The 27,199-nt window shown below is 43.6% G+C and overlaps 1 protein-coding gene across 5 annotated transcripts in view; it reads right to left on the bottom strand.

Moving 5' to 3' along the window:
• The window catches only part of RGS22 (regulator of G protein signaling 22), a 99,991-nt gene that overhangs the window by 21,637 nt on the left and 51,155 nt on the right, over positions 1 to 27,199 (bottom strand). For all 5 annotated transcript variants that reach the window (XM_045007937.1, XM_045007935.1, XM_045007936.1 and 2 more), the window contains 6 exons: positions 24,197 to 24,322; positions 22,515 to 22,616; positions 10,117 to 10,311; positions 6,256 to 6,348; positions 5,414 to 5,580; positions 2,563 to 2,725 (listed from right to left, as the gene is read on the bottom strand). In XM_045007937.1, coding sequence (XP_044863872.1) covers positions 2,563 to 2,725; positions 5,414 to 5,580; positions 6,256 to 6,348; positions 10,117 to 10,311; positions 22,515 to 22,616; positions 24,197 to 24,322 — 846 coding nt within the window. The remainder of the gene's footprint in view (positions 1 to 2,562; positions 2,726 to 5,413; positions 5,581 to 6,255; positions 6,349 to 10,116; positions 10,312 to 22,514; positions 22,617 to 24,196; positions 24,323 to 27,199) is intronic.

Raw genomic sequence — 27,199 nt, 5'->3', positions numbered from 1 at the left:
GTTAGCTTCATAAATATTAAGTGTATCTTTATGGGCTGGCTAATGACTGCATTCCTGGCTAAATGGGTCAGATAAGGAATGGTTCCTGCAGGAACTAATGTCAATTGGAGAAATTAATGCAAATTCCCAATAATGAAACAATGCACGTAGCAAGTCTTCTTCAAGTTTCAACCACTGAGGAATAGCCTAGACTGGCCTGACCTGGTTCAAAGGCCTTGGCACACAAATGATTTGAAACTGTATAAAATACCTTCCCTGAGTTGAGGAGGGTCTTACACACATCACCCAAAAACTGACAGGCAGGATGCTGTGTCCAGCAGAATCAGGCCCTGCGAGAATATGTTAGACCTATCTGAGTCTGCAAGTGGGAGATGGAAGACCCACCTTGTAAGGTAGGCATACGTATAAGCTGTTTATTATTTTTAAAGATGTGTTTTCTCTGAAATTCTTTTGTTCTGAATAAATAGTACTTTGGTTTATGAGAGTTGGATGGTCACTGAATAACACTGTCATTGCCCCAAAGAAAGCATAAATTGCAGGTGCTGATGTGAAGTCAGATCTGCTGAGGCAATCAGAGTGAATTGCAGGAGCAATGCACTTAAACACAAGCATAACTTTAATCAAAGCATGCTTAACCAAGGATCACAAGTAATTTTCATAAAATGGAGCAGATTGCAGTTGGCCCTATCACAGAGAGGTATGGTCCACAGAGACTACAGGTTGCAGCATAAAGTCCTCCATCCTGATCCAAGCAAATGTTACAAGCATCAAGCTAGAACACAACACTACATGCTTTAGACACGCTGTTACCTACAGTTGGCTTTACCTCCCTACTAAAGATGAGAGCCGGAACAGATCACTTTGGCTTAAAGCCACTTTTTGAATGCTTCTTTCTGAGCTGTACTGTGCATTACTGGGCTGAAGCCTAGCGAGATCTGAGCAACGGGGTGTAAATTAATTAGACACTGGGGAACTTTTGAGGATGAGAGCGCTAAAACCAAAGAGATGGAGTACACCTTATCCAAAATGGAACCAGACTGCTGGAGTAGAAATTGACAAGGTTTTAGGAGGTTTGTTTAAATGCAAAACTGAGGAAAAGCTGATGAGTGCTGAGGAGCACTTAGGTTAGACACAGGTATCTGCTAAGGTTACCAAAAATACAAAAGTAAATTGAAATTAAATAATCTGTTAGAAAAACAAACTGGGTATATATCAAGTGGCAGTTAATTAAAATGGACGCCTCTCAGTCAACACAAAGTTCTGCTGGAATACATACATGTATTTGCATAATTGTTATTGTGACGATTTTGGGAATCTGCAGACAGCTGATGAATTCTATTTGAAGCTGGAGTCTCTATGTGTATCTGGGTCAGACTGCAAACTCCATATTGAATGTGGGGCTTATTTGCCTTCTGTCTTTTGCCTCTCATTGAATTAACACCCACAAGAGGTGACAGGAGACATTCTTACACCTGGCACTGGGCTAACAATAGAGGGTTGTTGAACTCTGGTGATCATCCATTTAAATGGCGTACCTGTGGACAAAGATGGCTACTACCCAGGGCAAACCAGGTTTTCCATATCTGAGCTCCTGGTGGGGGGAGGGAGTAAATAGTCAACACCTGTTTGATGACTTTGATGACCTGACAAAGAGGACTGGAAATTATAAGATAAAGGGTCTGTCAGCACCCACTGTAGAGAGCAAAAGGGCATTGTCTGAAGGGGTCAGAGGGAGACTCAGTTTTCAGAGGAGAAGTCAGAAGAAGAATCCTGGACACCCAAGATGACTCTGACCTAAGCCCAAAGAACATTCAAGATTGGTGAGTAAACCGAGGCAGGGAAATGTGAAAAGGCATTTTATTGATTTGTCTAGAACTGTATAATTCTTTAGCTATCTACAGTAACGAGTGATTACTTTTGGAACCTTTCAAGGCCTGTTTCAGAGTGGTAGCCGTGTTAGTCTGTATCAGCAAAAAGAACAAGGAGTCCTTGTGGCACCTTCGAGACTAACGAATTTATTTGGGCATAAGCTTTCGTGGGCTAGAACCCACTTCATCAGATGCATGGAGTGGAAAATACATTCATCTGATGAAGTGGGTTCTAGCCCACGAAAGCTTTTGCCCAAATAAATGTATTAGTCTCTAAGGTGCCACAAGGATTCCTCGTTGTTTTTTCAAGGTCTGTATGTCTGTCTGCTTCCACCATCACGAGTCCCTAAGGAGGTGAACTGTAAGCCTGAGGGCCCACAAAGTGGATCTCTGGGCAAGGGTGTGTGTAAGCAACTGGGGTGTCTATGGGGGCTCAGCACTGGTCCTGGGGACCTCGGGCAGCTGGACCCTGAAGTCCTATTTATGCAAAGGGGTAACACACAGAGAGCTTGCCCAGAAAATGTGCCAGAGAGGCACAAAGAGATGGTGGAGGAGCCTATTCAGACTCAGGAAGCTTAAAGCCTTTATGCCCAGTACGTGGGACCCAACCACAGCAGCCTGGAGCATGTCCAGCAGGGGGAGCTCTGCCAGAACTGTGACAGCTATGTATAAATATTGTTTTATATACTGATACCTGGTCTTGTTGTTCTTTTGTAGCTGGACTATTGGGTCCAAAGAAGTATTTTTTATTTAGGTACTTGTTTTTAATATCTTTAGATTTTTCCTCTCTTTTTTCTTTTTCCTTGTGGAGCATCCTTCTGAATTGTTCAATGTCTATCCAGCACATGAGATCCATGCTACAAACAAATCAAGGAGAATATTCTTCATTATTCCATGTTGATGTCATTTTCATCAGAATTCTAACAAGTTATTATTTTAATTACAATTAACAGAAGTGGAAGCAAGTGTCCAGATCTTGCATGCTATGTCAGAGGATATACTTTTTGCCTCAATTGTACCTTGCTAACATGAGAATGAGTATGCCACTTGTTCAGCACTCAGATGTAGAAGGGGAATGCCTTTAAATCCTAGTCTACAGTAGACCAGACCAAATAATTTATTTGATGAATTTGTCTCTTTTTGAATCATCTATTAATAAGTTCCTATTTCCTCAAATATTTTATTATCCATATTAAAAGATGAATAATTTCTACATAAAATTCCTGGTCCGTAAATTGCTTGTAATCAGTTCAACATGAGTATTTGATATTAAAAATTCCAGCTTTTTAATGGGATAATCTTGATTGGACACACAGGTTACATGATACTGGGTTTGTTCCTTAATTGGAGAAGAAAAATATTTAGAATGCTCACACTTCCAAGTTCACTTTCTATGATTATTCCCTATTAAAATTTAGTGTTTCTGTGAACATTCCTGACAGTAAACTTGTTTGCTAGAATATTTGCAGAAAGTGAAACATGCAGAGGCAGACCCAGCCAAGCCACTTCAATTTCTTGTTCTAATAAATATTTACAGATTTTTATTTCGTTTTTTGAGATATTAGCTCATGGGTAAAATTTACAAAAGTATCTAATTGATTTAAAAACTGACGTCCCATTTTCAAAAGTCCCTTGGGTACTTTGGAGTTTAAGTCCTACTAGGACTTACTCTCCTAAGTAGAGCTAGTTGGAAAAATTCTAGCAACGTTTCATTGGAATTTGCCGATTTGTCCAAATTGGAATGTATAACGGGGACAATTCAGTTTCAAAAAAAGTTCAGCTGGAACACTACCTCGTTTCCTAACAGTTCACCCACCCAGTTCCTTGGCAGCCCACTATACAGACTGCCTCAGAGTTGGGGACCACAGAGCTTCCAGGGTCTGCGGCTATGGGGCAGCTTGCTAGGTAGACTTCCTCAGAGCCAGGGGCCCTAAAGCTTCCAAATCAGAACGAAACCATAATTTAAAATCTCAAAATCCTCCATGAAACAGAATGCCTTTTCTCCACAAAGTTCTACTCCTGTCACTTAGGCACTTTTGACTCTTTTGCTCCACGCTAGTCTATAATTATATCACCATTTACCCTGGACCAGTAGACAACACCATCAGCATTAGTTTCGGGACGGGGTGGGTAAACTACGGCCCAGGGGCCACATCCAGCCTTTCAGATGTTTTAATCTGGCCCTTGAGCTCCTGCTGGGGAGCTAGGTCCGGGGCTTGCCCTGCTCCGCAAGGCTCCTGGAAGCAGCGGCATGTCCCTCCTCCAGCTCCTACATGTAGGGGCAGCCAGGGGGCTCTGCACGCTGTCCCCATCCCAAGCACTGCCTCTGCAGCTCCCATTGGACAGGAACTGCAGCCAATGGGAGCTGCCGGGGCAGTGCCTGCAGACAGGGAAGCGCACAAAGCCGCCTGGCCATGCCTCCATGTAGGAGCCGGAGGGGGGATATGCAGCTGCTTGAGGTAAGCGCTGCCTGGAACCTACACCTGACCCCCTCCTGCACCCCAACCCCCTGCCTTAGCCCTGATCCCCCTCCTGCCCTCTGAGCCCCTCAGTTCCAGCCCAGAGCACCCTCCTACACCCCCAACCCCTCCTCCCCAGCCCCACCCCAGAGCCTGCACCACCACCTGGAACCCTCACCCCCCACACACATCCCTGCCCCAGTCCAGAGCCCTCTCCCACAGCTTGAACTCATTTCTGGCCCCATCCCAGACCCCTCAACCCCTCCTGCACCCCAACCCCCAATTTTATGAGCATTCATGGCCCACCATACAATTTCCATAGCCAGATGTGGCCCTTGGGCCAAAAAATGTGCCCACCCCTGGTTTAGGGAAACCTAATTTAAAGAAACAGATGGGTGTAAAAAGGGCTTGGAAGGCTGAAAAAGGAAATATTTTAACTATTTTGAGCAGTTACTTAAGAACTGAGTACTTCTGCAATTTTCTGGAATGTTAAAAATATGGGGACTAATGTGGGAAGATATAAAGAAGTTAGGGACAAAACTCACATTTACTTCTGTTGAAACGTCTGCTTAAATCTTTATTTTACATATGTAGGCTCAATTTTTGAAAATTGTGTGCATAAATTACACATGCAGTTACTGTGATGGTGTACTTAACTGTATTAACTGCATGAACCAAAACTGCAGTTGCTTACACACTTGTGATAGCTGTGTGCTCAAATTCTGTGTGTATATATTTGTAATTCTGAGCCTTCAATTTGAAAAAAAAAGAAGTTCAAATTGTGCTACCAAAAGCAAGTTTTATTCATTATAGATCAAATTCTGTGTTGGGTACATGTCTTTAAATGGCCATGGGACACATGCAGGAAGAATTTGACCACAAATGATTTCATAACAGGAGATTTATTCTTAACAAACAGCTGAGACTGCCATTCTGATGTCTGAACAAAATTCTCATTTTAGTGCATACATATCATTCTCAAAAAAATGGATAGATTGCAATCCTGTAACCCTTACATAGCCAAAACTCCCATAAAAGACAATGGGCATTTTGAGTGCAGAAATGATTGAAGAACAACAAACATACACGGCAGAATGCTCTTCAAGAAAGAGTCGGAACTGTTCTAACTCCAGTCCATTGCGGATCAGGTCGTGAAGGCTACAGCCTCTGTATTCCTCAGGGACTTCACTTAAGAGCTGTGCTTCTCTGAGAACATCAGGCTGAGGTAGGGGACTGACTTCAGGAACAATACTCTAACAGAAGAAACAATTTCAATTATATAAAGAAATCTTCTGCCTCTATAACCTGGACAATCTAATAATCCTCCATTAATCCTTCTTTATTGTTTTTAATTCCTTCTCTTCTGTTTTTGCTAATTGCTGCCATGCAGTCACTTTTTCTCCTGTTACAGGAAACAATGCTCTGTCATGACCAAGCAGACAAGGAATGATGCTGCTACACAGAAATTATTACCATTGCTAAAGAGGAGCAGAATCTGTCTTGATATAAAAGCTTCCCGATTCCTAAGGAAATAAGCTGCATATATCACTAAGGTATGTTATCAGCTTTATTTTAAACATATTGGGCCAGATTCTACCCTTAAATAAATAAACCAGTCACTTAACTGAAATCAAGGGATTTCCTCAATATTTAGGGTTCAATCCACCTCCCACTGAACCAGTAGAAGTCAGACCATTGGCTTCAATGGAGGTTGGATCAGGCCCAAATACTGATGTAACTGAGAGCAGAATTGGAACCATAATTAAAACAATGATGGCTGTCAAGCATTCATTTGAAAATTAATACTAGTCAACAGCACTGTTAGTCCATCAGACCTGCTCACAGTCTCCTTTCATTGCTGATCCATAAAGTGTTAAGCCTCTCAGATCGAAATCAAGTTTGTTTTTGTTAGTAGGTGCTTGTCTTACCTCATCCTTCTTGGAAACACTCTCTTGATGCAAAGCCTGTAGCTTTCTAAAGTACACTGAGTCCAGCTGTCGACTTTCTTCCACCAGCTCCACCTAATAAAAATAATATCTTATGTCATCCCCACAGTACATATTATAGAAAGATGGAGAGCTGGGCAGGCAACTTGCCAATGACAGTGGGTAGAAAAGAAACATTCTTGCCAATAACGAGACAGATGTTTAGAAGAAGAAAAAATCACTGCAAGTTGCATCCCTAGTAGAGCCACTGAGAAGCTGCAATCCAGTTCTTAGAACTATAGCACTCACTAGGAAATGATGCTCACCACCAATTTTGAAACATGAGCACCTCAATAGAGAATCCAACCAATAAATATGAAAGCTATAAGACAACTATTCTGTGCTTTTTCTGTTTTGTTCCATATTGTGTCAGTTGGTGGCTTTAGACTATAAATTGTTCAGGGCAAGGACTTGAGTGGTATTTTTTAATCTGTGTAACACCATGCACATATATGGTGCTTAACAACAACAGTAATCTTGCATTTGTATGTTCAGATGAGCAGTTAGGTGCATAAGTAACTGTTTTGTGCACCTATATATTGGTTGGAATATTCAAATGTGGCAATTGGACATTTATCAAACACCTACATGTTGTAGTGGTGCAGTAATCCATCACAGACAGGCTTCCCCCACCATGGTCTTAATTATGCAAGAGCTTATATGAAAGAGAAAAGACAATATTTCCAAATTAACATTTACCTAGACACTAATATCATACTCAGCATCATATATCTGAATGTCCACAGGCCACAATCTAACTCTGTTCTACTGCTGCACAACCCTTTTTTGTTTCTTCATTGTTGTTATTGGGTTTTTTTTGAGAACTAATATGTATTTTTAAAACAAGCAGGAAAATAATTTCAGACCATTTTGTACAAAGATTAAATCAGAGAATTGATAGACGTGGGATGAGACGCCATAATGAAAAAGGTTTGATTTGGTGTTTGGGTTTTTATAAAAGATATTTTGCCCATACCTCAAATGTATGATTTAAGCCTCTCCTTTATTGTTGGTTGAAATAGCTTGTTTTCTGTGGAATAAATGTACCTGTTCTGTGTTACCAAGCAAGTGGGGAAAGAGGACACAGAGAGTCTCCTCTCCCTAAACAAGTAGCAAAGCTGGATCTTTCCTAGAAGGAGAACTAAGTTGCTGAACAGTGCATTGCATCAAGAGGGCATAGTCTGAGAGGAGCAGCACAGGGCTTTCCAGAGCACGTGCTGTTCTGTCCACCCTAAGGAATATGTCTTCTCCTTTTTGCTGGACCCAACAGGCTCAGGCCCTATATTTTTTTACGCATCTGCCCAGGTCTCTTCTGTTATTAGAGTATTGTAATTTGAAAAGTTTATGCACAACCATACAATAGCAAAGCAAAGTACCACCTGTGCTGAAAGGGTGACAAAAGTTTCTCATTATATCACTAACAGAGACATTGTAGGCTACATGCATGAAATTAATATAAAGCAATCATAGAAGGTTTTAGATTTGTCACTAGACAAGATTAAAATGATATGTTAAAAGAATATTCAGAAAATGTCATCTCTCTTTTAATAAAAAATATTAAGAATTATGCTTTACAGTGAAACCACTTGGTCAGAGGAGCTGCTATTCTCAGTATATGTGAAGTGTTACTAATGTTTGCAAAAGGTGTAATGCTTAATATAACATTAGTCTGGCAAAGTCTAAATGGAATTTCATACTAATGAAAGGGTTGGCCAATTACAGCATTGTTTTTTGTGGATACAGACTAACACGGCTATCTCGCTGATACTTGACAGCATATTCTGCAGATCACTAAGAATGTAGCTGAAATATCTTTCTCATGACAACGCTTGGAAAGAGAAGAGATTATGGCATAAAATGTACGTCACGACAAAATTCTGTTCTCAGGCCTGTCAGTCCTCAACCTTGAAATCCTGGTCTCCCAATATGTGTGGCATCCTCATAGCTGTTCATGCATGTAGAGCAGAGGTGGGCAAACTACCGCCCATGGGCCACATCTGGCCTGCGGGACCATCCTGCCCGGCCCTTGAGCTCCTGGCCATGGAAGCTAGCCCCCGGCCCCTCCCCTGCTGACCCCAATCCCCAGCAGCCTCAGCACACCATGACGCCAGCGCTCTGGGCAGCGGGGCTGCGAGCTACTTCCGGGCAGCACAGCTGCGGGGCTGGCTCCGGCTGGGCGGTGTGGCTGTCAGTCCTGGTGCTCTGAGTGGTATGGTAAGGGGGTGAGGAGGTTGGATAAAGGGCAGGAGGTGCTGGGGGGCAGTCAGGGGACAGGGAGCAGGGGGGCGGTTGGATGGGGCGGAGGTTCTGGTGGGGGCAGTCAGGGGATGGGGAACATGGGAGGTTGGATAGGCTTGGGAGTCCTGGGGGGCCTGTCAGGGGGTGGGGGTGTGGATAGGGGTTGGGGCAGTCAGAGAACAGGGAGCAGGCGGGGTTGGATAGGGAGTGAGGGTTCTGAGGGGGGCAGTCAGGGGGCGGGAAGTGGGAGGGGGCGCATAGGGGGCAGGGACCAGGCTGTTTGGGAAGGCACAGCCTTCCCTACCTGGCCTTCCATACAGTTTTGGAACCCTGATGTGGGCCTCAGGCCAAAAAGTTTGCCTACTCCGATGTAGAGAGAATATAATAATAGTAATAATAATAATTAATTAATACTTTGCACTGCTATAGAGATTTCCAATAAAATATCTCAAAGTGCTTTACAAATATTAACAAATATACTCTCATCTATGGAGGTGTTATTATGTAATTCTCTTTTCTTTACATATAAGAAAAGAAAGCCACTTAAATCAAGGTCATAGTGAAACTACTAGGATCAGAACCCAGGTTTCCAGATTCCCATTCCTGTTAAACATATCTCTGTCCCGCCTCACCTAATGCACAGATACACTGTATGAATCTGAGAGCAGAACTTTGTCCTAACTTGTGTAATCGCTTGTGAGCAGTTGCATTTCCCAACATACTATTAAACAAAGTCCACATACAGAATACAGTCAGAACACACAGCCTTGCCTAATTACTTCTTGTTCTGATTTTTTTGTAAGAAGCAAAACTGAAATTTCCAACTTTCTCTTCTGGCTTTGCTGCTCTTATAGTTTTTCCCTCAGGATTGCTCAGCCCTTATTTTAGATCCTCTGTCTAGAGAGCCACTCCCACATCATATCTGGATGGGACACTGGGCAACCTGCCTCAGTAAGCCTGCAGAATACACTTAATTCTTTCACAGCAGGCTCACCACCTGCTTACATGGTAGAGTGTTTCAGGCAAACATTACTTGTCTGTTTTACAATATTTCCTCTTATTCTAAGCATTAGCTACAACTTAATTCTAAGCACTAAGACATGTTTGAGGCAGTTAGTCTTGACGTAGGGTCATTATAATGACACTCTGACAACACTGCTTATTATTTCTTTATGGTAAAAAAATGACTCCTTGGCTACTCGTGCTAAGTAAAATCATAGGTGTGGCCTTTAGTCAATGGTGTGATTATGAGGTAGCACAGAGCACACCATCCCATAGGGAAAGCCTGTGCCTCAGGAAGTTACATTCCCTCCCAGAGCAGAGTGGTCCAGTTCATTAGAGAACAGTGCAGGTTGCATCTTCAGAATGGTGTAGCCTGCTCTCCACAATGTCTCCTACTCATTCCATGGGTCAGTGCAGAGGGGAACTACAGCTATGGCCCCATTTTTTCCTTTATGAGGAACACTGAGGGAGCAGTACCTGCACTCACTCAAGCCTAGTGACTTGAATGGGGATGATCAAGGGACAGAATAAGGGCCCCTCACTAGCTGGCCCTATGTAAGTTACCTTTCCATAAATGGATTTGTCTACTTCCACCATTTTCATCCATGGTACCAGCAGAAGGGTGAGGATATATTCTTCTGCTGGGTCAAAAAGATCCTCATAAGGTGGCTCAATTTTCTGATAAATCTCATTTTTCTTATCCTGTTGCAGTCCAATATCCATGCTGGCAGAAGGAGCAATGTAAGTGGCATAAAGGAACTACAATAAAAGAGAAGACAACAGTTTTTAAACCACCATCCATTCTAATGGCCACAGTAAATAAGTTAGTTAAAGATGAGTGTGGTAGCAAACTGTTTTTTATTATCCTAGTTACTCTCTCAGTCACATCATCTTCCCCCCCCTCTTCCTCTATTCCCTTGATGCTACTAAGTTTTCCAAAATACAGTTTCTGCCACAGCTCCCTGACTTCCTTACTCCTACATTTTCTGCTTATTAAAAGCTTCTTTGATGACAAAATCATGCATAATGGTGATGGTAATGCTTACACATTTTGCTGATCCTTCGTTGCAATCACCATAACAACAACAAATGCAGATCTTCATCTTTGAGTTACACACTGTTATTACTCTAAACATTTAACTGTAACAGGATGCAATGTTCTATAATACAATAAACCATTTTGTGAAAGATGGTTACTTCTTGCTTTTTAGAAACCAAATCAAGCAAGATTTTGGAATTTTAATGTAAAATTGAAAATTCTAAGTACCAAGAAGACTGCAGTCCTGCTTCGGGATCCACTAGCATGGACTTCTGTGCATATGCAGACCCTCACTGATTTCACTGGGACTCTGCCACAGCACAGGAGCCCACTTCAGCATATCCCAATGGAGAGCTGGGGCCTAAAACCTCTCCGAAGCAAACATCTATGAGGCTATGATAAAATTCATATAGTTTTAAACATTCTTTACTTTTGTTGTTAGCACCGTATATCATTAAAATTGTAAGAATATTCAAAGATATAATGCAACTTTTGGGACAGATTCTAAGCATGGGTAAATCAGCATGACTCACTGACTTGAATGGAGCTACACTAATATACACCAGCTGAGAAAATAGCTTTCCTTGTTTTGTCTCACACAGCTTAGACAGTGAAGTGAGGCTGGTCAGTTTTATTTTCTGGTTCTCATGCACTAATAAAATACTATTGTGTTTCAGTGTCTAGCACAGCAGAGGAATGTTTGAATAGTTAAAAAATAACTTCTCTTTTCTTTATTTAGCATATCAAGTTATGTCAAACTTCAACCATAAAACAAACAAACCCAAAATGGTTACTAACCTTTCTATAACTGTTATTCTTCGAGATGTGTTGCACATGTCCATTCCAATGTAGGTGTGTGTGCATCCCAAGCACAGTTGCATGATTTTTCCCCCTCATGGTATCCCTTGGGTCAGTTCCAGTGCCCACTGATGCCTGCCAGCCCCACCCCCCTCAGTTTATTTTTACTGAGTGACTCCAATAAGAGATGGAGGATGGGTTTTAGAATGGACATGTGCAAGATTAGTAACCATTTTTTCTTCTTCGAGTGCTTGCACATGTCCATTCCAATGTAGGTGACTCACAAGCAGTTGTGCAGGAGGTAGGCTCGGAGTTCAAGGACAAGCTGACTGCTAGACTGCATGGCCGAAGTTGGCATGGTCTCTAGTCTGCTGGGTGATGGAATAGTGTGTTGAGAATGTGTGCACTGATGACCAGGTTGCTGCTCTGCAGATGTCCTGAATAGGGACTTGCACTAGGAAGGCGGCCGAGGAGGTGTGGAATGAGCAGTCAGATTAGCTAGAGGTAAAATGCCCATGAGTTTGTAGCACATCCAGATGCATAAAGTAATCCAAGATGAAATTCTCTGAGCAGAGATGGGGAGGCCCTTTCTTCTCTGCTATCGCGATGAACAGCTGAGTTGATCTGCAGAACGGTTTGGTCCTTTGTATATGGAGAGCCAGATCCTGTCTAAGATCTAAAGAGTGCAGGTGCTGCTCCTCCCTGTTCACATAGGGTAGAATATCAGCAGGAAGATTGCTTGATTGAGTGGAATTCTGAAACCACCTTTGGGAGGAACGACAGGTGTGGATGCAGCTGAACCTTATGCTGAAGAAGATTGTATATGGGGGCACCGATGTAAGGGCCTGGATCTCTGATACCCTTCTGGCTGAAGTGATGGCCACTAAGGAGACCACTTTCCAGGAAAGGTATAACAATGAGCACGTTGCTAGCCACTCAAATGGTGGGCCCATGAGCTTTGACAAGACAAGGTTTAGATCCTAGGGAGGAATGGGTTCTCTAACCTGGGGGTATACCCTCTCCAAGTCTTGGAAAAAACGGATCATGATCTTGTGTGAAAAAACGGATTGGTTGTTGACCTTGGGATGGAAGGCTGAGATGGCCACTAGGTGGATCTTGACTGAAGAGAGGGCCAGACCTTGTTGTTTCAGCAGCAGAAGGTACTGCAAAATGAGCTGCAGAGTGGACTTCATAGGTGGAATTCCCCATTGGGAGGACTAGATGGAAAACCACTTCAATTTTTGCAAGGTAGGTGGCCTTCTATTGCCCAGTAGGACTCTACGGACCTGCGCTGAGCAAGCCTGCTCCTCAGGGGTCAGCCATAGAGCTTCCTACGGAGGAAGGGAGGATCGAGCAAGCAGGGCTGGGGCCAGTGGGGAGGGGCTCAGAGAAGGAGCCAAGCAGGGGGCGGGGCAGGGGTGTTCAGTTTTGTGTGATTAGAAAGTTGGCAACCCTACTTCTTGAGACCAGAGGCCCTGAGTTCTGAGAGATCCTAGGTGGGCTCCCCAGCTGAGGGCTGATGCATCAGATACTAGACACAGACAGTTGAGTCCTTGAAAAGGGTACCCCTGCACGTTCCACGTGGTGGTTCAGCCACCATGTCAGTGAATCGAGGACCTGAGCGGGAACAGTGACCACTGAGTCCAGATGATGACATAAAGGAGTGTATACCATGGCCAACCAGGCTTGGAGAGGTCTGAGATGTAGCCTCGTGTGTTGCACTACATACGTGCATGAAGCCATGTGGCCCAGAAGACTACTTTCATGTAGTCTTGGTCAGATGAGACTGGAGGAACCTTATTAGGGATGTAATTGAATGAAAACGATTGTCCAGAAGTAGGTCCATCACTTGCACGAAGTTGAGAACAGCACCAATGAGCAAGGATAAGAGTGGATTTCTGGATGTTTATCAGTAGACCTAGTGCCCTGAAGGTTGATTGGATAAGATGGATGTCAGATTCCTCTTGAGCTCTGGACCAGACTCTTACCAGCCAGTCGTAGAGGGACAGGAACACATGAACTCCCTTTTTTCTGAGAAAGGCTGCCACCACTGCCATGCATTTGGTGAAGATCTATGGAGCAGCCGACAGGCCGAATGGAAGGACCACAAACTGGTAATGAACTTGTTCATAACAAATCTTAAGAATCGTCTGTGGCCTCTTCCACAGCTCCCACCTGAAGGAGGGATTGGACTTCTTCCAACAGTTGCTCATGAGAAGGGTCCCTGAGGAGGGACAGGTGGGGGGGGGGCTAGAAAGGTGGGGTAGACAAAAATTGGATGGTGTAATACACTTCTACCGTGCTTAGAACCCAGAGATCTTAGGTAATGTGGACCCAGGCACTGAGGAAGTGGAGGAGCTGGAAAAAGAAGGGGTAGCTGGATCCGGTGTTGAGGGGATTGTAATGTTGACCTTGAGCATCTCATCAAAACGAGTGCTTCGAGATCCCCGAGTGTCTGGGCCCAGTCTGCGCAGGGCCTGCTAAGGAGGATTGCAAAGGGGGCTTATGTCTGAACCCCCTGCTCTTCCTCCTCAGTTGATCTTGCCTGACTGATTGGGCAAAGTAGTGGCCAGTCTGTTGGGACCTGTAGTGCCCTCTGGATACTGCCAGGATATACAGACCCAGAGATTTCAAGGTCTCTTTAGAATCCTTGAGGCCATGTAGTCTAGTGTCCATTTGCTCCAAAAAGAGCGATGACCCTTCAAAAGGAGAGTTTGGTGCACTTCATGTGGAAACCCTGAGGACTGCAACTATGAGCTGCTGCGCATGGTTACACCTGCGGCCATTGATCTGGCCATGGAATCAGCAGCATCCAGAGCCACTTAAAGGGAGGCCCATGCCACGGTCTTCCCTTCCTCAACTAAGGATGAGATCTCTTGTCTAGAGTCCTGGAGGAGCAATTCCTTAAATTTTAGCATGGACTCCCAAATATTAAAATCATAGCAGCCTAGCAAGGCTTGCTGGTTCACTATGGAGAGCAGTAGGCCCCCCATGGAGTAGGCCTTCCAGCCAAACAGGTCCAATTTCTTTGAATCTTTCCTCTTGGATATGGATCCCACTTGACCTTGAAGATCCCTTTCATTGGCAGCCACCACAACCAGGGACCCCGGGGGAGAGTGCGAGAATAGGCGCTCATATCCTTTAGCTGATACAAAGTATTTGCATTGTGTGCACTTCACTTTAGGAGGGAGGGAGGCAGGAGTTTGCCAAAGTGCCTTGACTGGGTCCATAATGGCTTCATTGAGTGGTAGAGCCACTCTAAAAGGGCTCACTGCTGACAAAATGTCTAAGAGATTATGTGATGTCTCCTTAACCACGTCTCCTGTAAGTTTGAGGTTACCCTCTTTAACGAGTCCTGGTATTCCTTGTGGTCATCTTACAGTGGAGACACTACTGCTGCCACCACTGCCTCGTCTGGAGAGAAGGATGAGGAGGCTATAACCAGCTGAGGAGCCGCCGTCACTTCCTCAGTCTCCACAGAGGCCTACAGGACTTCCCCCTGAGGCTCGGTGTTGGGTTCAGTACCGGAGTCTGAGTGAGAGGTCTCTTGGTGCAGTACCAGGGGCATCATACTTTCCAAGGCCACTGAGTATGATTGCCTTGAGAAGCTGCCCTGAGGGGGCATGCCCCATGGGTTCCTAAACAGTCATTGCATAGCTGCCAGGTCCATGGGGACCGGTGCCTAAGTGTTCGGTGGCATCCCTGTACTTGCGGCAACAATAAAAAAGGAATGGCCCAGGGAGCAGTGCGGGCGGCTGTGTCAATGGAGGGAGTTAGGACCCCACTTCTGACTATGGGGATGAACTGCAGCATGGAGAACAAGGCAATGCCATTCCCTTCAGTGCCAATGATCAGTGTCATGGTGAAAATCACGTGGAGGCTGCCAAAGGGATTTTCCCTTAGAGGGCAGACACGGTACTGGGCGAAGTCTGAGCAACAGCTCTCTGCTGCTGAGTGGCACCAGTGGTGCCGAGTCTTGTACATCCGGGTTCAAGGGAACTGGGCTTGTTTAGTCTGCAGAAGAGAAGAGTGAGTGGGGATTTGATAGCTGCTTTCAACTACCTGAAGGGAGGTTCCAAAGAGGATGGATCTCGGCTGTTCTCAGTGGTGGCAGATGACAGAACAAGGAGCAATGGTCTCAGGTTGCAGTGGGGGAGGTCTAGGTTGGATATTAGGAAAAACTATTTCACTAGGAGGTGCTGAAGCACTGGAATGGGTTACCTAGGGAGGTGGTGGAATCTCCATCCTTAGAGGTTTTTAAGGCCCAGCTTGACAAAGCCCTGGCTGGGATGATTTAGTTGGGAATTGGTCCTGCTTTGAGCAGGGGGTTGGACTAGATGATTTCCTGAGGTCTCTTCCAACCCTAATCTTCTATGATTCTATGACCCACCCATGTAATAACCTTGAGACCTCCTGAGGGGGTTACAACCCCCAGTTTGAGAACCCCTGCACTAGGGGGAAAAAATCCAGCAACTTTGCTCAGGGCACACACATGCTTACACTGGAATAGACATGTGCAAGCACTCCAAGAAGAACCAACACTTTGGGCCTAAACACTTTACAGTGGCTCTTTAAACTCTGCAAAAGCCAAGTCATCAAACACATGGATCCCTTTACAACTGTCATCCTTAGAATTTTTAATGACTAGAATCTTTAACAACCATGCAAGATTCCACCCATTTTCTACATAGATGTAGGCACCTAAAAAGCAAGACAGGTTTGTTTTTAGCACGGTCTATACATTGTTAGCCCAGATAAAGATTCCCATGTGTAGGGGTGAGACTAAGAAACTAACAAATCCATAGGTAAAGCTAAGCTGAAGAACTCAACCAAATTTATCAGGTCAATGTACACCACTGGCTAATTATAAAATAAACTGAAATTTTGCAGATACAGCACTAATTAGACTCACAGTGATGTCAAACCTTGGAAGTTACTTAAAACTAATAAAGTTACAATTACATCATATTTTAATCTGATCCAACACATTTCACATGTAAAAAAGCCAAGTTATAAAAAGACAGTCCAGTCATATAAAGATGTGATATCTATAAAAATAACCATCTCATAAAAGGGTTAGACATTTTATTCAAGTCAAATTAGACAGCAATAGGACTAAGTTGGTCCAGTCATAAAACCACACATGGGAGCTCTGAATTAGCGAAGACCCCAGTGTATTAGATTTAACCTGGTCATTTAAATGGCTAACCCTCCTGTAATGTGTCTTTTTAAAACACAAAACACATCTTTCTTTGATGGAACTGTTCTCTCTCTAAATAGAATTTTTTATATACAAAATGTTTTCATGCAAATGACCTTCTGTTTGTTTTGGTTTAGAAAATGGAAAAGTTGGAAAAACTAATCTATAATTACCTTGATAGACAATGTCATAAATTATTAACAGGCTTTGAATTCACTACCTTTGCAACATCAGGGCCTGATGCTGCAGCTGCTCCACATATGGAACTGCTAGTGACACCACTTCCATTTCACCTGTGCAGATGCTACAGAATGAGCTCCTACATAAAGGCAGATATTATATCCATTAGGCTATATATAGTTACTTCCATCTGCACACAGATCAGTCTGAGTCAGGTCAGCAAGCACTCAGCACCTGGATCTTGGGACCCTGATACAGCTTCTCAAGGCAATCATACTCAGTGGCCTTGGAAAGTATGATGTGTCATACAGGGTGTGTCAGAGCCTGAATACCACTGTGACTTGGGTCCAAGCCCTGTCATTTTGCAATGTGGATGCACTTCAACTCGCAGAACTGAGTCAGAAGGTCTGCGTAGTGCAGTATGGATGCATTAGCATGGCTGTGAGACCAGGGTTCAGCAAATGTAAACCCAGATTTACAATTCAGTGTGGACACTTAGGTTTACAGTGCAGCATAGACATATACCTAAGGGCCAGATCCTCAGCTGCTCTAAACTGACGTAATTCTGTTGACTTCAAGAGAGATGCACAGATTTATGACATCTGAGGAGCTGGCCCACAACCTACCTTTCTATCAAGATTTTTATACTATGCCCATCACTGTAATATCTGAGCCCCCATGTAGAAATATAGGGCCAAATTGTGACTAAGTGCTTGTGCTGATGCATGATGGGAGAGGTGACAAGGAACCTTCCACCACCTTGTGTTCCCGGCACAGGGGTCAGTCACAACTGCACAGCTTTCCCTGGCCTGAATGTAAGAAGTGAATGGGATATTACTGCAAATTGTGCTGGTCATCACAAACAAGTGGAGAAGAGGTGTCCATGGCTTTCTCCTTCTGAATTGTCGAATGGAGCCAGTCAGTTTCAGAGGGGAGAACACATTACATGCTCTTAAAGCAGGGATGGGCAAACTACGGCCTGCGGGCCGGATCTGGCCCCTGAGGGCCTTGGATCCGGCCCACAGGATTGCCCCCTGTGGTGCCATGGGCCCCACACCGCTCTCAGAAGCAGCCGGCATCACTCCTCTGCAGCCCCCAGGCGGGAGAGCAGAGGGCTCCATGCCCTTACCTCCAGGCACCGCCCCACCCCGAAGCTCCCATTGGCTAGGAATGGGGAACCATGGCCAATGGGAGCTTTGGGGGAGATACCTGGGGAAGTGCGGCAAGGACAGCGCATGCGGCGCCCTCCGCGCCCCCCCCAGGGGCCGTAGCGCTTCCTGGAGCGGCGCAGCATGGGGCCAGGGTAGGCATGCAGGGAGCCTGCCCTGGCACCAGTGCACGCCGCTGCCACCCCGGAGCTGCTTTAGGTAAGCGGTGCTAGGCCAGAGCCTGAACCCCGCCTGCACCCCACCTCCCAACTCCCTGCCCTAAGCCCCCTGCCTGCACCCCGCACCCCTCCTGCATCCCAATCTCCTGCCCTGAGCCCCCTCATACACCCTGCACCCCTCCTCTGCCCCAATCCCTTGCCCTGAGCCCCTTCCTGCACACTGCACCCCCTCCCACACCCTGCACTCCCTCCCTCCCTCCCGCACCCCAACCCCCTGCCCTGCATACAATTTCCCCACCCAGATATGGCCCTTGGCCCAAAAAGTTTGCCCACCCCTGTCTTAAAGGGTGTATCCAGGAGCGCCCCCAGAGTGGAAAACATTTTCGGTGCTCATCTCCATTCTTTGAGCGGCCGAGACCAAAAAAAGCGAGCTGCTCAGCAGTTTGGCTCCTCCTGGAAGCTGGTGCCCAGGGTGACTGCCCTGCTCAACTACTCTGGTGTATCAGGGGCCCTGCTTCCGCTCCATGCCAGGGAACTATAAAAAGTACTGTGCTTCCAGATTTTCACTGGGGCTGTGAAACTCCTGAATGGCTCCTATGCGAGACTGTGCACTAAGGACTTCATAGAGCATCATATTGTGTATTACAAGAAACTCAGTTTAAATTAAATGAATATAGGGCTGTAAAATTCAAATAAAGACCTCTGTGCATGTAAAATCTCAGGCTCATCAGACCTAATTCATTCAATGTTTTGCAACTTCAGTAAAACATACAAGGAATTTTCCTACCTTCCAGCTATATATTTTTCTATAAAAGTATTAAAGTTAGTGATGGGTCCAAACCAAAAAACAGTGATCTGGAGTCTGATCAGAGTTTGCATCTTGAAGTTATTTATAATGGACCAAATGCAAATATACCAAATTTCTGGGAAAATCAGATTATGATTCAGGTCTGGATTATGAACTCCCAAATTTGGGAGTGTTCAGATCTGGGGTTTTGGTTAAACTCATCCCTAAATGTAAAGATTTTCAGTATGTAATCTCAGAATGCTTAGCTTTATGCAAAAACACAAAAAAATGCTTAGTATTGTTCCCCAACAAGTCCATGATAATAATAACTCTTCATCTAAATTGGCTTTAGTATTAAAATATTATATTTCCAATAATGGTATTAAATTTGTCTAACCCTAAATACAATTTTTCATTGCAGATTGCAACTTGTGTTTCTTTATTATTTTTCTTTTCCAATTAGTTTTACACTCCAGCATGTGTGTTTATAGTGAAATAACCCATGCATTCCTGGATTATTACTGTCACTCATCTCTTTTCTAGTGCATCAGATTTCATCCTCACTTGAGTTTCTTTTACTATACACACTGATATATTAAGGAAACACATGCCAGGGTATATCATAAAGCTTAGATAAAACACTGACCAGAAAAATACAAGGATCAAAGAAAGTTTCTTCTTACTTCTAACTGTGTTATGTACAGAAAATTGTATGAAACACTCAATCTCTCTGAGTCGTAAATAGTAAAGTATATGACAATATGCTATTAGAAATCTGATTGACATTAGGAGTAGCTCGAATAACTATCTCATTGTTTCAAAGGTGAATGCAGAATTCGGGAAGGCATCTTTTCCAGAAGCAGGCCCTTTTGATTGGATACAGATTGACTCTCATCTGTGTTCCAATGAAAACAAGAATAATTTGTGTGCAGCCTTAAAAGGCAAACTTGAGAATGATACCAAATGTTTCAGCACATGTGTTGATTTGTTATGTTTCATTTCAGCTGTGATGCTAATGGAACAGTTTCACATATTTCGTTCTGATGTATTTACTTTAATGGTCATGTGTATGTAGCTTTCTGTGATTGCCTAATAACACTGATTGTCTGATGTTTTGCTGTCACCACCAGGCCGGGGCTGGAAATAAGATAAGACAAGACTAAAGGCTTGCTTTTCAGTCATGTAGCCTTTTACTCCAGAGCAAAGTAAGAATAAAACATGACTGAATCAGAACGACAGTATTTCATAGCCGCTTTGCATCGGTGCAAATGACTGCACCAGGTACAACGCAATGGAGACTCGGGCCCAGGGGCTAAAAATTTCAAAGGTCAATTTGGCTTCTAAATCCATATTAAGACACCTAAATAAAAATTGCCTGATTTTTCAAAGATCCTATGTACCTGCAGCTCCCTTTAAAATATATGTGTTCTGTGGGCACTCAAGTCAGGCCACTTACATATTTAGGTGCCTAAATATGAATTTAGATGTCAAACTTTAGGCACCTAGGTTGGACATTTTTGTTTTAAGGCTGAGACTGACACATACAATTTATAATGTGTCCTCCTGAATTTTAGGAAAAAGAGAAAAACTCAACATTGTGACTGCTTCAAGTGTTTGTTATCCCTGAGTTATTGTGGCGTTTCCTTTATTGCCCAGGAGCAAGAACGTTTAGATCAGGGCACACAGAAGAATGAAGACACAGAACAGGAGGTGGAATTAAAAAAGCAGGCTGCAACTTTATTAACTTTTAACATGCTGCCCACACCCCACTCTTACCCCTTCAGATTACTGGGCATTAATTGGCTCTAGTATGAGATTAACCAGCCTTAAGCATTAACATCCCACTGAGTGAGGGTTGAGGATAGGATTCAGTCTTGCTACTCTCCCACTCTGAAGGAGAGTGAGGGTACAGACAAAGGGTGTCTTATTCTTCATGCACCTTAAAACATCCGTATGCCCAACAGGCTATTGAGGCCCAGGACAAAGTCTCTCAGGCCTCTGTGGACAATGAGGGAATGACTCAGCCAGTTATAGCTTCCGCATCCTCCTCCCCAGACAAGGCCATGGTGGCAGCAGGGGTGACTCCACCTCAGAAACTCCTGGGTCCCAGGCTTTGGTTTAGCCCAGAAGCTGGCCTCTAAAGCCTCTCATGTGTACTGGACACAAGTATTGACAATAATTACTCTGTTTTATTACCCCTTACTAATTTCTATTGTTTGTTTTAATTGTGATCTCTTTTCCTTAATTTCCTACATTACCAGGCCTCTAGGACTCTGCAAGTACAGGAAAAAATCCTCCATAGCCCCCCAAAGCAAGCCCAGAAACCCAGCTATGACAACTGCAGTGAAATGGTAGGGGTAGCCAACACAGCACTTGTGGGTCTAAGATGGCTCCAAGAGGGCCATAAGCGATGGTGGAGGAGAGGGTCCCTGTCTCCAGTGAACCCGCCAATGGGAGACAGAAGTAGGATGAAACTTCCCAGCTCCCCATGCCCACACATGGACTCCATGTGTTTCTGGGCAGGTGTGAGAGCATGGAGTAGGAGGTGCCTCCTCCTCCTCTCCCTGAGAAGGATCCCCAGGAGTAGCCATCCCCCTGCCAGTTCAATCAATGCCCACAAACAGCCACTGACCCATGCACACTCAGTGCTATGGAAAAGCCATGGAAGGAGAGTTACAACTGCTCAGTACAGCAATAACTTAAAATGCAAATTACATTGAAATTTAAATTATCCTGGTTGTGTAAAATGCCATTCCTCTCTCTACAGACATAAGCTTTATGGACATGGGAAGTGGTGCTCCCTAAGCAATACTTGGGTCTGCTCTCTTTGGAGCAACAGACACATATTTAAAGGCACAGGATAATTTAGAAAGGAAAAGGAGACCCAAGTTTCTCAAAATGGCAGTAAAAACTGCATGGCATACTTAAGATGGCTGTAACTTTCTCCCCCATCAGCATCCAACAGTCTTATAGGACATGGGTCTGAGTTATCAACACTACTGGTCAGTGAGAAAATAATTAACTTTTTCACTACACCTGAACTTACAGTGTAAAGCCAGTGAAGAACTCTCACAGGTAAGCAATCTCATTAGCACTCTAAAAATCTATGAAGTAGCTTAACACCAAGAAGCGAGAGTAATTGTATAATCAGGAGTAATAATGGGCTGAAATTAAGAAAAGGAAAAGGTATAAGACTGACAACTGGAAGATCCACTTCTATGACTAAAGTCAATATTCTAAGCTTAGGCTTCAGGATTTGAAATTCTAACCCTCATGAGAGGGTAACAACTGATTTACATATACACACACAAAAAGAATGATCAGCATTAACAGTAGTTATTTCCAAATAAGAGGTAACACTGGCAGTGAGTAGCAAAGGGGAGACTATGCAAACTGAATATTAATAGATAAAACTGGGAATGGAATTGATCCTAGGAAACAAATTATGCATGGCTAACATTTAAGTCAAGTAATTCCATGGTAACAATTTAAAGCTGGATTTATTGACCACAACCTCAAATTTCCTTTGCTTGGGGTTGGGGAGACTTGGAAACCCTTTCGGCTCTTCTGTCTTTTTTAAACAGTCTTACAACAAAGATATTACTGAAGGGAAAACACATTTATAACTTACTTGAGCTTGCTTGCATAGTTTAAAAGGCTGAAGGGTTTCTTGGTAGAAAAGTTGATGATAAGCCTGTAGGTCAAACCAAAAGTACGCACTGTTCTTCCACAGCTACAGATGGAAAAAGAATATAAGTTATTACTACCCAATTATCAGGGCTTTATAAAAGCTTGGGTTTCCAATCCAAGTAATTGTTTAGCTCCTTGGGGTCATCATAAATCAAGCTCAATTTAAGATGGTTTTAATCTTCTGTTGCATACTGGCAACAGGACAACATGTTTAATGGCATTGTCACTGCGATATTATATCTTTTATTGTATCCTTTGCATATAATTGGCCATTAAAATTGTTAACGTTACAGTTAACATTTGAAGAGTAACCACATTTTGATGGCGTGAAGCCAGCACTTAAGAAATGTTGATAATGTACGTGCAGAACTTGTGCCATGGTGGGATAGCATTTTGCAGCAATAACCCAGACAATTAAACGTTTTATGCTGGGCATATGTTATTGTGACTATATTACATTGTTATTATATTTGTTTCTAAGGTACCATATCTTGGCCTCCGTTTCATTGAGTCAAACAAAAACATAAAACATCTTTCAGAAGGAGCTAGCTCTTCCCCTCCTCCCCCCACCGCTCTCTTCTAGCCTTTCACTTATGGGGGTTGGGTCTTGGTGAGTATCCCAAAAGCACATCTGGGGCTAGCTGCTTCATGAGATTGACAGTTAAAGGAATACCTGCCAAAGAGGGGAGTTTTGCTCCATAACCTGTTGGTTACAAGACTTGTTTCAGTCAGAGGTCAGGCTGAACATAAGTTCCACAGCGGAAGACACTTGATACAAATGGCTTGATTTTTGGAAGGGAGTGATCACTACAGATCCCATTTACTTCTGTGGGGTTTATGGATGCTCATCCTCTTTGAAAAATCATGCCAATTTTGTGTAGGTGGCTAAATGTAAATTTAGGATTCTAACTTAAGGCACCCAGGTTTGAAAAATTTTGGTTGTTGTCTCCTGGAGAGCCAAAGGCAGAAGAAAGCATTTCTGGCCACTGCTGCTGCATTCTAGACATCTGTGAGAAATCTATAACCCTGCCAATGGATGGAATGACCACGGCCTACATCCTCATCTTTTTCAAATCCTTCCTAAAGATTCACTGCTTCTACAAAGCCCACATGCTGACTAGCTCCAACCGATTCTCCCACTACATCCTGCAGCAAGTAGAGGCTTTGCAGACAGCAGAGAAGAAATATAATTATGTTTCCCAGAAGTTCATGGAGCTTCAGTGAACACTAAAGAACTTTATGCAAATGCTGGATACTTCTGGACATAACTGACATCACAGGGAAGGAGGCGGAAGACTAGCATGTGAAAGAGATTATATTCTAGTAGATATTCTTCTTTTTCCCCTTTTTTAAATCTTTCTGAAGGCCAGGATCTCATATTGTTTTTCTGCCAGATGGAAAAGGGAGTTATTCACAATGAATAGTCCCTTTCATCCCTGATGGAATACTCAAACTTCAAATAGGTTTGGGATAGTCAGGTTAAGGCCCATCTTTAGTTTCAAAATATGCTTGAACACCACCCCTTTCTTTCTCCAATTATTTTTTCAGCCTGGCTGCCCTCTGTAGCTTTGTGTTCAGTCAGTTGTGGAATAAATTATCACAGGGTAAGAAAATACCTCATACCTCATTCCCTGACTTCTCACAGAAGCGTGTGAAGAAGTAGCCTGCTCTGTTCTCCACATAAAGAGACTGCAGCATACATTCCATTTTAGAACTCCCTAGGACAACACTCTCTCTAGGACTTTTACCCTAGGTTAACAGAACAGCAAGAAACAAAGGCGATTAATTTTTCTTAGATGTCAGTGAGTTGAAATGGGGTGTCACGCAGACTGTTCAGCTGACATCTTCACTCCAGTCAACCAGATTTTACATTGTACTATACATACAATTGGTGCATAGAGGTCATCTAGTCCATCCCCCTGCGTTGACGCAGGACTCACAGTACCTAGGCCATTACTGATTGGTGTTTGTCTAACAAGTTCTTAAAAACCTCCAATGAGGGGGTTTCCACAACCTTCCTTGGTACTTAAATATTCTTAAAGTTAAAATGTTTTTCCTAATATCTGAACTAATTCTCTCTTGCTGCAGATTAAGCTGATTACTTCTTGTTCTTCCTTCAAGGATGTGGAGAACAATTGATCATCCTCTTTATAACAGCCCTTAATAGATTTGCAGTCTTATCGGATCCCCCTCCATGTTCTTTTCTCAAGACTAAACATGCCCAGTTTTTTAAATTTTTCCTCATAGGTCAGGTTTTCTAAACCTTTTATCATTTTTATTGCTCTCCTCTGAACTCTCTTCCCAATTTGTCTCATCTTTCTTAAAGCATAGTGCCCAAAACTGAACACAATACTCCAGTTAAGGCCTCAGTGCCAAGTAGAGTGGGACAATTACCTCCTGTGTCTTACATACAACACTCCTGTTAATACATCCCAGAATGATATTCACTTTTTTTTTTTGCAACTGCGTCACAGTTTTGACTCACTCACTTTTTGAGCTACTACAACCCCCATCTCCTTTTTCAGCAGTACTACCATCTAGCTAGTTATTCCCCATTTTGTAGTTGTGCATTTGATTTTTCTTTCCTAAATGTAGCACTGTGCACTTGTCTTTATTGAATTTGTGTTGATTTCAGACCAATTCATCAAGATTGTTTTAAATTCTAATCCTGTCCTCCAAACTGCTTGCAACCCCTCCCAATTTAGTGTCATCCACAAATTTTATAAGCATATTCTCCACTCCATTATCCAAGTAATTAATGAAAATGTTGAAGCATTCCAGACTGAGGACAGACCTCCCCCACCCCCCGGGTCCCATTTGCTCCATTTGATAGCAAACCATTGATAACAACTCTCAGTACAGTCTTTCAACAAGTTGTGCATCCATCTTATAGTAATTTCATCTAGACAGCATTTCCCTAGTTTGTTTATGAAAATGTCATGTGGGATTGTGTCAAAAGCCTTACTAAAAATTAAGGAAAATCACTTACTTCCCCCTATCCACTAGGCCAGTAACCCTGTCAAAGAAGGAAATTAGATTGGTTTGGCATTCCAGGTGCTTACAAATTGATACTTTATTAACTTGTTCCATTAACTTTCTAGGTATCAAAGTATCCAGGAGTATTGAGTAGGACAGGAGAGATTTAAGGGGGTCTATTTTGACACCTCCTGCCCCACCCTCCTGCAAAGAATCCCAAGGAAAATGCAGGCCAGTGAGCTGACCCCTGAAAAGCTGCGGAGATATGTGGCAGACTGGTCACATCCTGTGAGGACACTGGGAGCGGATGAAGGAGTGGGGATGGGAGGACAATAGGTTTCTCTCCAAAGATTGCTCAAGAGCAGGTAGGGAAGAAAGAGCAGAGCCTTTTGAGAGAGGTCTTGTGAGAAAGCAGTCACAATGAGAAGCCTGAGGGTATGGAATAATTAGAATCCTTGATACTCAGCATATGCACAGTGGGCCCAGCCATTTGATGGCATCATCATCAGCTGGGTGAAGCGCCAGGTGGCAGCAGCAGTGATCCCTTGAGGTCAAGGATGATCTCTTCCACAGATTTTAATTTTGATGGGTCTTTTGGTGACCGAATCCTTGAGCCACAAACTTGTTGGCAGACATTGCAGGTGATGTTGGAAGGCAGGGTTGGGCCATGATTTCTGTATGACAGTCATCTGTCCTTTCTTTTCTGGCATTTTTCTGCGACCAGGGCAAGGCAATTTTCCTCAAAAGTGATCTTTCCTTCTCTGACAAGTCTTCACTAGTTAGCCCTGTCCTGGACCACTGTCTACCAGTGTGTGGTATTGATGCCACATCTCTTAATCTTTGTCTTGAGGGTGTCTTTGAAGTGTTCCTTTTGGCCTCCCCATTTCCCTTCTCTTTTGGTGAGTTGGGCATACAGCAATTGTTTTGGTAGGCATGCATCAGGCATGCACGCACAGTGCACGCTCCACCTCAGCTGGTGCTGGATAATCATCCAATACTGAAGGTGTTGGCCTCCGTGAGGACACTGACGTTAGTGTGGTGATCCTTTCACTTTATGTTGAGGATCTTCTGGAGAAAGTGCTAGTGCTAGTGCTAGTGCTGGCTTTCCAGGTGTTTTCTGTAGGTCACCCAAGTCTCGCCAGAATAGAGGAGAGTTGGGATTACCACCGCTTTATAAACTAAAAGTCTAGTGTGTGTTCTGATGTTGTGGTTGTTGAATACCCGTTGAGACAGCCTGCCAAAGGCAAGGCTGGCACAGCAGATTCTGTGCTGAATCTTGACATCTCTGTCTGCCCTCTGTGAGAGATGGTAGCCAAGGTAGGCAAGGTGTTCCAAATTTTCCATTCTTCTCTGTCAATCTAGAACTTCCTTGCTGGGTTCGATGATTGACCAGGAGCTGGCTGGTGGAGAACTTTTGTTTTGCCAGTGTTCAGGATTAGTCTTAGACTTTTGTAAGCCTCACAGAAGCAGGTAAGGGCTGTTTATAGATCCTCCTTTGAGTGTGCAACTACAGCTTAATCATCTGCATACTGGAGTTCACCCACCACTGAAGTATGTCATTGGGCACTCGTCAAGAATATGCAAAGTAGTCTGAAGTTGACTATATCTACATCATGGGTCATTAGAGAAATCCCATTTGAAGAGTGACAG

Source organism: Mauremys mutica, chromosome 2 (genome assembly GCF_020497125.1).
Source record: "Mauremys mutica isolate MM-2020 ecotype Southern chromosome 2, ASM2049712v1, whole genome shotgun sequence".
In the NCBI taxonomy this organism is placed as follows: domain Eukaryota; kingdom Metazoa; phylum Chordata; order Testudines; family Geoemydidae; genus Mauremys; species Mauremys mutica.
Note: the sequence above shows the minus strand (reverse complement) of the source record. Positions and strands in the feature narration are given on the sequence as shown.